Source organism: Mercenaria mercenaria, chromosome 8 (assembly GCF_021730395.1).
Source record: "Mercenaria mercenaria strain notata chromosome 8, MADL_Memer_1, whole genome shotgun sequence".
In the NCBI taxonomy this organism is placed as follows: domain Eukaryota; kingdom Metazoa; phylum Mollusca; class Bivalvia; order Venerida; family Veneridae; genus Mercenaria; species Mercenaria mercenaria.
In genome coordinates this window covers 6,786,658-6,799,896 of record NC_069368.1, presented here as the reverse complement: position 1 = coordinate 6,799,896, position 13,239 = coordinate 6,786,658, and the positions used below count along the sequence as shown (strand labels likewise).

At 32.6% G+C, this 13,239-nt stretch overlaps 1 protein-coding gene across 4 annotated transcripts in view; it reads right to left on the bottom strand.

Annotated features, from left to right (window-relative positions):
• Positions 1-13,239, bottom strand: part of LOC123523129 (zinc finger protein basonuclin-1-like) — a 71,504-nt gene that overhangs the window by 33,557 nt on the left and 24,708 nt on the right. For all 4 annotated transcript variants that reach the window (XM_045300778.2, XM_045300779.2, XM_045300776.2 and 1 more), the window contains exon 2: positions 12,262-12,364. In XM_045300778.2, coding sequence (XP_045156713.1) covers positions 12,262-12,364 — 103 coding nt within the window. The remainder of the gene's footprint in view (positions 1-12,261; positions 12,365-13,239) is intronic.

Here is a 13,239-nt window from a genome sequence, read left to right as displayed (position 1 = left end):
GTGCCAAAAATCACCTGCTTGTTAAAACCAGAGACAAGAGTGGCTTGGTTCAAGGAATATTGTTCCAATATACTGACATGATCTTCAGCTTATTCTAATAATCAAGTAAACCAGTTATTCCTAGGGCAGACTGACAATTTGAGAAAATATTTAATGTATAACAAGTACAACCACTAAAATGTTAACATTTGAATACTTTTTTTCTAGAGAAAAATCATTTCTCGTATAAATCTCAGACAAATAAAGTAAAATTCTGCCATGCACCATGCATGAAAATGTAAATTTGTTATGTTATTCACCACCAAACAAACTAGATGTCATAGTTCCTTGAAAAATCAGGGTAAAATAAAATTCTACTTTATTTTTTTTTTAAAAATCTGAAAGTGCATTAACTACCTTATGGGTGGGTAAGAAAAAAACAAATTAATAATGTAAAAGGTTAAAAAAAAACACTTAAAAATACAATCAATGTAAGTTCCAGTGGGATGCCAAACTTACATAGATAATCGGAATGTGAGTGTGTTTTTTTGTATTTCACTGAACTAGTTTCTGTTTTTCCAATCAACAGTTGTTTGGGACATCACCTCAATGGCAAAGATATGATATGACAAATTTCGTATCTACCTTTACACGTCACTCATACAGTTTTTGATTATTAAACCAGATGACTTCCTCAAAATACCATAGTTTCCTCATTCAAATGTGCTCTTTTAATGTAATGCTTTGGAAAAGTCATTAAGCAGATGTACAAATTGACAATTAGTATGAAAACAGTCCTCCGCGTCTGCTGTATTTATATTGTTGAGAAATAATAAACATAAATGTATCAGGTTAAAATTGCGACTCACTGTTAATAGGGAAATTAAAGTGTTATCATATGTTTTAAATAATGTAATAAATGAAATGCCAAGGAAGTTTTCACACCCCTGATGTTTCCAAAATTTTGAGTACCTCTGTAATGAAGAGTACACCTAAAATGAAGAGTACTCTGTGAAGCTTCCATGGCAGCATCAATCTGTGCTTAAATTGAACAAGATAACTTGTATCACATGCATTCCTAATTGCTACAGGTGCTAAATGTAAACAAGAAAGGTGTTCCACACTTATGACACCAATCACAGCTGAATTTCCTGTTATGTTGTATATCAGCACACTCTTGAAGCTAAAAATAACAAGAGAAAATTGTCTTTTTCATCAGAAAAGGTACTATTCATCTGACCTTTAACCTTCTGGCAAAAATTGCAACAAATTATCAGTTTCAGTAAGATACCGTAGATACCCATGTATAATGCGCATCCAACATTTTAGCCCAAAATCCTGGGAAAAAAACATTTTTGGTCAATTTTGAGGTGGATGGAAAACGAAAGTAGAGTTTACATCGACACCAGTAATAAATTTTACCTCAGCGGCAGAGAGCAGCATTGGTCTAGCAGTACTAATGATTTTTGTTTTCTCGAAAATAAAACTAATAAAATATCGTTATATTTGTCGTTTCTTTTTTTTTTTAAATTAAATATTTTGAATAAATAGAAAGCAATTGTTTCAATATTTGGGAATGGTATCTTTCAAAATGACATGAGCTTCTCAATTCAAACCGATAACAAAAGGTGTGATAGTCTTTTTGTTACGATCAAATGGCCAGTAATTATTGGCAAATAGCGTGTCACCTCGACATGTCAGTTTTGTTGTTCACAGTTTGATCTCGGTTAAAGATAATACTCGATCTTTAATTAGTATCATAATATTTGTGATTTTTTAATATTTCTTTCATCAAAATACTTTTAAATTTATATGAAATTAATTTTGTTTGAAAGAAAAATTAACCACTCAATCTTTTACGGAACGTAACAGCAATCTTAGATTTTAGCGTAGACAGTTAGGGCGGAGAGCAGTTTCACTTAACAAAAATGGCGAAAATCGTAAACAAACTTGTTTTGAAGTAGGAAAATCATCTATACCTGTGTATAATGTGCACCCACGATTTGGGGGTGGTCCAGGGGGTCAAAAAACTGCGCATTATACATGGGTATCTACGGTATTTTTTTCCCCCCCAGACTAACAGAGCAAGGTCTGGACAAGAAAAAAAGGATGAAAAGGTGGGATGGCAGACAGACAGGTAAAAGGACTAATAAAAAATGAATGTCTACCAATCAGTTCAAAGAACTTTAAGGCTCCCAGGTTTACATGTTTAAATGAGTCTGTGTCTAGTTTGACTGGTAAACATTTACAACATTTCTACCTGATTAAACGAAACGATCACCCAACCATCATATTCTTTCTCTGCTAAAAAAACTGTTTTCTGCCTGTTAACAATATTAGATGTCTCTTTTTTGGTAAACAATAAGTCGCTATTTTTGCACACGTTTGATAAGTGATAAATTCCTTAATTGGGACGGACTTATACCATGTAAGAAGGCATACAGTGCTAAATTTGATTCTATCAAAATAAATTTTGCAATGGAATCGCATCAAAAAGTGCCAAAAGTAGCAAAGAAACGTCAAAACAGCCTGAACTTGCAAAAATGTTACCATAAATTACCTTAAATTGTTTATATTTTTTTCTGTTTAATTTGATAAAATAATGCATTTATGATTGTGGCCCGCCCCCCTCCGTTATGGAAGGGAAAAATCCAGCCAAAGTCATGACAATATTGATTGTCGTTTAAATGGTATTATTTCGAGTTTGAAAGATCATGTAAACGTTTATAAAATCCTGTAAACAGAGCCTTATTTTAAACTGTTCAACACTTCTGTACATCTTTGATCATTTCAGTTGATTCCACACTATTTTCCAAGAAAATGTCAGAAATATTTCCTTGATTATCACCAGCAAGCCTTTTAATAATGTCGCTCTCTCTAGTGAATTGAATGATATTACAGGACAATACCTAAACAAGTGAAACTAATACTAATTTGTTGTATGCAGTCCCCAGAAGGCAGTTTATGGCTAAACTAAATGACTCGTAATAAGCTCTGTGTATGACAATTGACTTTCGAGTCCTTAACAACTCATTATGAGAAACTCTGAAGAACTCTTGAAGAGCATTCCAATAAAATGTCATTGTTATACAAATTAATCTGTTTTGAAACGTTTTCCTACAAACTGGTCATTTCTTTTTTCCGTGAAATACGGCTTTGTCAAATTTTGTATGAAATGTGATCAACGAGGCGACTGAGGGATGTGGAATGATATCGCAAAAGCAGTAATAAGAGAGGAGGAAGAAAAATTGTCATAATTAAGGCTGCGGTATAACTGACGGTTAATGTGGAGCTATGAATCGAAAGTCGTTACCGAAATATGACAGTTTTGGATAAAAGTTCACATCGAATCACTTAAGTCGTATCATTCAAAAGAGACATTATCGAGACAAATATACCCCATGATATTGATGAATAATTACTCTGACAGAATTATGGAAATTCTGTAAAATATTGAGGTATAGAGGTCAGCGATGATGTCGTAAGAAAATTTACGACATGACAGGCTAGATCACAGTCTTTCCACAAATGGAAGTCAAAATTATCAATTTGTCATATTAACACTATTGGGCAAGTAGGATGGCTGATTACAAATCAGTTATTTGTCATGCAAACGTAGAAATGGAGAAAAAAAAACAACGCGAGTCTTATTTTTTTCTGTCATTGTCAGTGCCAATTTATTATTCATAAGCAAGGATTAGTAAGTTCAATCACTTTAAAAGATTCCATTTGCATGTCATCTGCTGATTTGATAATCTTCCTGTGCAATTTTCTTACGAGGGTACGATTAATACCATTAAAATTTTGACTGAAGAATGTATTAAAAAACATTTCTTTTTATGTCGTCTGCCAATTTGATAATCTTTATGTTCAATTTTCTTTCGAGGTTACGATTAACATGATTAAAATATTAATTGAGTAATAAAAAAAAATATGCCTTCTAACATAAGCCATCTACATATCAAAAATGCATATGATCCTATTAAAACTCTTTTTTTTCCGCCACAATTTTTCTAATATGACAGCTATCTTGTATTTTTTTGATATTAACAACGTGATATGATTTTTATGGCAAGTCCTTCAAGACGCAGGCTGGTACCGAGATACCATCTTCAGAGACAAGATCTGTATATCTGTATATATTATATTTATGATATAGTTGCCTGAAAAGCCTTCTAAAGTGTTTATGCCTGTAGGTACAGTCCTCTGCCAAATGACCTGGCACCAGCTGATAAGCCCAGTGATAAAGCCAGAAGCTAACTGAATCTGATACTGTCTCTGTGTAAAACATTCTTCAATCAAGTGCACACAGCTTCTGTAAGTATAGACTGGCCCATAGGTTGTGCTTGTTTTTTTTTCTCTGACAGACTTTTTTTTCTACTGATTTGTTCCTATGCTGAAAACAGGTGTGGAAGTGTTACAATTGATAATCCACATGCCGGAGAGTTTAAATCCTATAGGAGTAACAGTCATGCCTTTCTATTATGACAAGACTTTTTCCTAGAAACCATGAGTTACTATAGTAACTGTATACTGAGTAAAATTTGTAATAGTTTTATTTTTGTAGATATCCATGTACAGTGCAACTTTTGAATTTAAATCATCTATATATCAAAGAATATAACTGGTTGTATAGCACAAATTTTCAAAGCATATACTGTATTTGCTTGCCTACAAAACAAGGCTTTTCTCCTTAAAATTCTGACCTAATATGTTGCCTCATTTAATGGAGGTCAGTGTCACTGACTTTAGTATTTATAAAAGAGTCTGTTAAATACTGCATATTTTAAAGTAATTAAAGGTGTACGCTAGAGTCAAAGAAATGCCATTTTCAAGGGCAGATAACTTTTTTTCAGTACTAGTGACCAAAAACTTTTATTGCATATCTTTGTTTTTTTGATGACTGTCCTTCAATATCCAAAGTTTAAAGAACTTCTATTATTGGGAAAAATTTCGCCCATCTCAAATACAGAGACTCTAGCGTACGCCTTTAAGGAACCCGTCTAATGGAAGGATCTTCTTGTAAATGGGTAAATACGGTAATGCTGCCTACTATCAAGTCACATAAACTCAGTCAATGAAACATTAAGCGATATTGCAACTTTCTTTACAGAAAAGTTACAGTAAGCGATATTTCAATTTTCTTTACAGAAAAATTACTATCATAATATATGAAGTAAAGGTGAAAATTTAAATATCTGCATTTCTTAATGGGACAGTTGTAAATGTCAGTAATTAATCTTATTTTGGAACTAAAAATTACTCCCATTTAGAAAAGGAAATATATATCATTCTTAAATAAGTTATGTCTAGATGCAAATTTAAATACAGTATAATTACCAGTGCCATACTACATAAAGTTTAAAAGTACAACAATCCTAGCTTATGTATTCCCAATACTGAAGAGCATGTAAATCTTACGTATCTCCAATATTGAAGAGCACACACAATTTGGAGAGTATCTAGAGCCAGTCTTTGTCAGAGCGCCTGTCTTTTATCAGTCAGATAAGGTAGCACATAAGCCCAGGACATTTACCAACTTCTGTTTACCTGAACCGAAAATGATGGCCGGTTGCCAGGGAAACCAAATGTAAACATAATTAGGACTTCCTGATAGAAATTTTTAACACATCCCAACACATGTTCCAAATTCTTGATGGCACAAATGGCCGGGAACATAATTATGTTTGACAGGGAATTATCTATGTGATTTTCCTGCAAAACTTGAAAAACACGTCTTCCCAGAATGCCAGAATTTGAAGGTGCTTAAAAATATGACATACAGGAATGAAATATTCAAATGCCAATGTTCAGAAAGAACATGCAGAACTTGTAAGCATTACTTTTTTAGAAAGTCATTATGGTCTAAACTGGCATATCTCTCTCACTGGTAAAAACTGTGTAACAATCAATTAAATTTACTAGATATCATATTGGAATGCATTTAATTAAGTGCATTGGCCTTAAGAAGCAGTTATCCACTTTTTTTGCTATGGTGACAAGTTATTTTGATGTGTGAAAGCCTGTAATGCTTCATTATATTAAATCTGAACAGTACAAATTCAAGTGACCCTCATTTGGGATAAAATAACCAGACCCAGTCTTAGACACCTTTAAATATTGTAAGTAAGTGGACAGATACTATTAGCATCAACTGAAGTTTTCTGAAAATTTTGCCGCATTCTGTACGGCAGTGTATATTTGTGTTAATTCTGTGCACTGTTCACTGTTCGTCAGAAGTCTGTGACATTAGAGTCGTCCGCTGATCTAATCTTGTTGAAGCGATCAAATAAAACACAAATATGGCCAAAATCTTCGCGAGTCCTTAATGAGACTGTCAAACTGTCTGTAAGTTTCGCCACAATTTCAAGTTGTGTTTGATCGTCTGATACCAATATGTCGCACAGTGATCAGTGAAGTGTAAACAAAAATGACGATTAAGTTCCGTCTTCTACTCTATAACTGGATGACGGATCATTTTATGATATTGGCACAGAAGATAGGGGTACAAGACAAATATAATTGGACGGCAACTCACAGAAATTGATGATCCAGCCGTCATCGTTTGGTCAACGCATTTATCACTGGACTCCTGATGCCAATAGTCAAGTGACGGTAAATATCTAACTTCAAGTCAACGAATTGACCACGATGTCTTTAACGCTATATTGGAATTTTGCAAATAATGTATATTTCTGGATGCATAATATTACTTTCAACATTCAAGTACAAAAACCAAAGCTGTTTACCAAAACAAGTTAGAGCTGCAGATTATTTTGAATGTGATAAATTAATTTTAATCTTAAATACTTAAATTGGGTCTCTCATTACCATTTTCAAAATTTATCAACTCTCATCATAAATCAACAAGAAATCATTCAGTATTTATATTTACTTTTTTTAACGATGGAATCTCTCAAACATTATTCAATTATTGTATGACAAATAAGTCCTTTGATACCAGCAATCTCAGTTTTGTTTACCAAGCTTCACTCAATTTTTCTTGTTACATCGCATGCCAAGGGCTAATAAAATCGCGGAACAAATGAAATTTCCTCAAGTTGTATTATCCAAACTGTCCCTTGTAAAGCAATCTCCCATCACCGAAATGAACAAAAATAACATGTGTCACCTTGGTATGATAAATAATCTTTTACTATTGATCCGCGACAATTTGTGATAGGAAATTAGGGTCGAGGAAGAAACGCCGGACATTAATTTAACTGTCGCAGTATCGCAAGACATTCATATGATTCAGGAACATAAGTATTGACAATTTTAATTGTGTTTGCCCAAATACGGACATGAATTATACCATGTGACAAATGATAAATTCCGTCAGACACTTCAATGATTGATTTTTTCTCAAGATGCAAGGGAAAATAGCAAGTGTCGCAAACATTTTTTTATACCATTCAAGCAGGCCTCTACAATAAATCGGAACTGTTTGATTTTTATTTTGTCTTTGTGCAACTCAGTGGAAAATCTATTTTCTGGACCATGTCTTTTGTCCCTAGTGAGTTTAGAACCCATTTACAGAAGCAATTGTTTGTCAATTGTGATAGCGGCTTTATCTTTTATATTTATCAGAAGACCAGAAAACAAGTCTTGCAGTTCGTTAAATGTCACATGACATGAATTGACGAAAAAGAAAATGTCTTTTTTTTATTGTCTTTTATTAGTTTTAGCTATTCTGTCACAGGCAGCGGAGGCCATAAACTTTTAAGTAACAATTAATTGTTTTGACGATACCCTTAATTGAACAGAGAGCGTTAGAATAATTAAAGTCATTTACTTTGCCAGCGTAATGTGATCAGCAAGGGTATAATTGTATTGGATGACTGTCACAATGTTTCTTGACAATTAATTGTTCAACAGAGAAAATGAGACAAAATGCCAAATGTGAGGAACAAGATGATTTTGTATACAATGTAGGTAGATTTTAGTTACACAATTATTGTGCAGCATTTCTTGAATGAATTTCAAATATAATACAATTATTTTTATAACCTAAATTGGTCCCCTAAAATTATATTGTATTTATTGTTGGATATGTCAACTTTGGATCATACATCATTTTACTCAATTAATTTTCTTAATTAAACTACACATTTAGCACTTTTTCACTAACATTGCTATAAGACTAGGTTATAAATTTTCAGAGCTTTTCAGCAGTCAGAAATTAAGACTTATGAATGAGTATTTACTAAATTTAGAGAAAATCCTGATATACCCTTGTAAAGATATTTACAATATGATTTTAATTTATTATTTGAAACTTTTTAGAAAGAAAATACAAATCAAAAACACACAGATGTGCACATGAACCTTTTCCAAAATTGATTTCAACCGAGAATATAAACTATTAATTTAACATACCAAAACTTTTCAAAATATATGAAACAACATCTGACAACACATTGATGAATATGTCAGACTTTTTGATGACAATGTAAGTTTATTTTTAAAAACTGTTATTTTATCTGTAAAGTAACTTTGATATCTGAAAAAACTTAAAATGCCGTTATTCTTACAGTATAGCTCATACTTTATTCAGACAAACAAATACTTTTGGCCTATGACACTACAGTTTGTCGTCCTTAAGTAATGGCTATGTGTATTTATTACGCTATTTCCTACTGTCTCAAGGCCCGTTGTCTGTCCCAAAAGGAAAATATTTTTACGATGCTTTCTATGTGCAGTCATCACTGGAATATTGAGAGGGTAATGAAACACGATGAATTCCTCAATCTTGACATTGTACCGTCACAAATTGAGAGCGTGGCAGCAATTTATGACGATCTGCGACAACTAAATGTCCTAAAACATCCTTTATGAATTTAGTATTCCATCCTACTCGAGGTGAGCCCATAAAATCCATGTAAAACTACAAATTACGCCAAACTTTCCTCTCAAAAATGTCCGCTATGTTTTTCATATTGATCTGAGTATTTTAGAGGACTGTCATTGAGCGTCATTTGTCTGACTCAGATTATAGTGCAGGCGCGGCAAATCTGCCAAATTATATCTTTCTGGTCCATATATGTACGGGTTCTGTCTAATAAATATAGGGACACAAATGGGTCTTAAGCATTTAAGTAGAGATGGCGTTTATAAATAAATGTTACAATGACGTGATGTCCCAGTACATAAAGAAATTTCACCGTAATAGCTCGCTAGTGGAACAAGTTTTATAAGACAGGACTAAAACGCTGACTTTTTCTGGGGGCGGGACTGAATTGGTACATTAATTTTTCTAAATATGCTTTTCGGAAAATTATGGCTTATGATAAATGCTGATGGTATTCCATCTAAAAGGCTACGATTATAACCCTGTATCATGCGATATTACGGAGCTCGCTTTCTAAACAAATCAGCATTCTTTATATGACTTCTGTAAAAGGAAAAAACAGACCAGTCAAAGATTGTTATAACCCGACTGGTCATTTAAAAAGAATAAATGTGTAAGGCTACAAAACAAAATGTTGGGGAAATCAGGATTTTTTTTTTCACAAATAAATCTTTTGTATCATCAGCATCTTATAAAATTTATCAAAATACCGTTTTCACTGATTATGTAATGGTTAACTATTTTCGAAAAGTAACCATTTCAATTAATTCAAGGGAATTAAGAAATTTCCAAAAAGACATTAAGCCTAAGGTTGCAAAGATTCAAAACCCTTCCCCAGCAACCCAACCACCAGCTCCATCCCACCCAAAATGCTGGTTTAAATTGGACTAAGGCAGACAAAATTTTGTCTTTCTTACATTCAAGCAAAAAATTACAAAAACTTTTAATTTTAACTGTAAAAGTTTTGTAACTTAAATCATTTGAAATCTGAAAAACCAAAGTCTGCTTAGCAGAAAGTAAGCAGTGGGGATTTTGTGTATCTGCACTCCATCTTCCAAGTTACCGGTATTTTTGTATGTATAGGTAACTTAAATTTTATTGTTTTTTTTTCTTCTCATAAATAAAACAGGATTCTGCTAAATACTGATAATTTAAGGCCTAATCAGGGCTAATTAAATATAATCATTTTAAGCAAAGCAAAACTTGGTAATCTTTGACTGTTATCATTTACTACTCTAAACATTCTAATCACCAACATCTACCAGTACTGAGTTTATTTGCAGATGGGATCAAGGATAAACAGGGTATGGTGTCAATTTTTGTTGACAAGTAACAGTTTACACTGAAAGTGTCATGTTACCGTTCACACAAGCCCCAGTGGGATTTAATGGTAATCTGATGACACAACATGCTTCTGTGGGATTTATCATCATCCAACTGCTACATCTGGTAAAAATTCTGCAAATACTTTATACAAAACAGTTGACTTTCTAATATAGTTTTACTTTTTCCCTGTATTCAGGCCCCCCCCTCCCCCAACCACCGTGTTTAGTTTTCATGGGAGATAAATCCAGAAGCTATTTAATACTATTATGCCCCTTTTCTTACAAAACACTAATATTTTGATAAAAGCGAAATTATAGAAATTAAGGCTTTCCTTTAAAAATTTCAAAAAAGGTGGACAATATATTTTTTTGACTTTTTTTTTTAAAGAAAAGTCTTAATATATATATTAAGTTCCTAAAATATGTATTTTTCTATCATTTCCAACAACAAATCTTTTTTTTTTTACTTTTGAAGTTCTTTTTTTCAGAAATTACAATATTCCGAGCAAATTAATTTTACAAATCTATAAATATAAGCAAAAGTGGTCTAACTGCGATTCTATAAAACAGAGAAGAATTTTCACCCCTTCAAAATAGGTATCATAAAATTAACCCTTAGCCTGCTGGCGGCAAGTAATTCTGCATTTTGTGACCAGTGCAGACAAAGATCAGCCTGCACGGATATCATGGTCTGCACTGTTCGCCATTCAGTCGATATCTTTTTGGTAAGTACCCCTTTTAACAGTTAATGGTATTGTCCAAATTGAAAGATGGACAAGTTCATTATAGAAATTTAGCAGGGTAAGGGTTAAATACAAGACCATGCTATCAACTTTCAGTTAATTTAGGTTTCCTCATAGAAATTGATTTTTTTTTAATTTTAATTGAAATATGCCATAACTTTGTGATTTACAGGCAAAATCACCAGTTCAGAGCAATCAAAATATTGAAATGGAATATCTCTTTAAGATAATTATTTTGTACTCAAATCCTCTATAAAATATCAACTGATTAATTAATTAATCCGATCTTTTGCATAGTCCCTATCTTTTCTATTTCCTTATAAAATATTCAATCCTGGTTTGTGTAAATATATAAAAAAAATATCTCACTCATTTTCTGAGACAATTTCAATATAAGAAGACATCACCTTATTGCAAAAGTGGTTAACTTCACTGATAACAGGAAGCAGTTAACCCCTTCTTGTACATTAAGAAGCAGTTAACCCCTTTTTTGTACATTAAGAAGCAGTTAACCACTTCTTGTACATTAAGAGGCAATTAACCCCTTTTTGTACATTAAGAAGCAGTGAACTCCAATTTGTTCTGTTTAACTGCATTGACATTTAGAAACAATTAACCCCATATTGTACCAGCTAATTCCATTGACATAAAACAGTTGTTAACCATGATTTTTTGCACTGGTTAACTACACTGACATTAGGAAACAGTTAGCCACATATGTACTGGTTAACTGTACTGATGTAGAGAAAAAATTAACTACTTTTTGCACTGAAGTGACAGTTGAATTATTAGTTTTAGTGTCATATGACCAATCATGCTAGTGTGTGCCAATCATGCTAGATGGCCAATTTTTACCTTAGGATAATCTTAATTAAGGTATCACACCCACTGATGACAATCAGAAATTTCTTTGCTCCATATATGTGATTTCAGCATCCTTTGGACATAACAGAAAATTCTTTAAATTAACTGCTGTATATAAGAACATTTTAGAATAGAACAATATGTACAAAACGAAGACTTAATGGCAACAGACAAAGTTCCTTTTATTTTTGTTGAATATACACTTTTAGCATGACCAAAGCTACTAGCATGATTTGCAGAAGCAGGTTTGGACTTGATATTCACATAAAATCTAATCATTTATGTAATTATTAAAAACATTTTTGTTGAGAATAATGAATTGCCCATCAACAACTTTTTTGTCATCTTTTTTTATTTTTCAGACTTGCTTACCAAAGGGCACTTTTTCAGAAGTGCATTTTAATACCTACCTTCAAATATTTCAAAATATTGCTTTTTTAGACAATCATAAATACAACAATAACGAATTATCTTACGAATAATAAATAAGACTACTCACCATGGGCAACCCAGCCATGCTTGCATGATTCACACGTGCGTAGACAGCCCTTGGATGGCAGGAAACACTCGCATAGACAGCTAGGTGTCGTGCATCGTATTGCCTGAAAAAAAAGGCGAGGAGGGGTTGATGAAATGTACTGTAACACTCGCCGATACCGCTCGCTCTTTGCAAGATCATGTATTGAACTTTGTGATGAACCAGTTTCCACCATTTTTATCTGAATATTTCGAGTTTTTCTGATTTCTTTGAAACTATCTCATTTTCTGCGATGATGTCAAAGTTATAAAAGCAATCACAAGAGTTTCTTCAAAGAAATCATAAAGTCCACATAAAATCACAAAGATCCATTTTCTATACACCCATTAATATTTTATTTTCACCAGTGAAATGCTCTCAACTGATAAGCCATTGGCTTTTTTCAACTGAAAATCACTAATCTTTATAGCACTTTTGAAGTAAATGCTATTATATTAAAGTTGTTTGAACTGAAAGTATCAAAAGATGTTTTAATTCCTTCACATGTTCACTCCCAATTGTCTTCAACAAGATCAGCTGTTCAGAAGGCTTTCAAGCTTTTTCAAGAACCAGATTTCAAGCTTCTGGCGTCAATGAAATTTTGTAAAATATAATTGCATTTTTAAGTAATAATCATTAGGATTTTTTTCCTTAAAAGAAATTTTCAAACTTGTCTTTTTTTGAAAATAATATTTTTTGATCATTTAACAGATTTTTTTTTTCAATCTGTTTCTAAATAAGTCACTCTGTTCAGCAGATGGATTGATTTTGATCCAATTTCTTCCTGGCATTAATCTATAAATCCTACTTTCTCAGAGTATATCTTTTTAGTGAAAACACTTTCACCATTTTCTTATCAGTCTTTTATCTTGTACACAAAAAAACAAACAAAATACCCAAGAACAAAATTTTTTAAAACAAAAAACATGTGAGCATTTTAATGACCCTCAACCTCTGCTC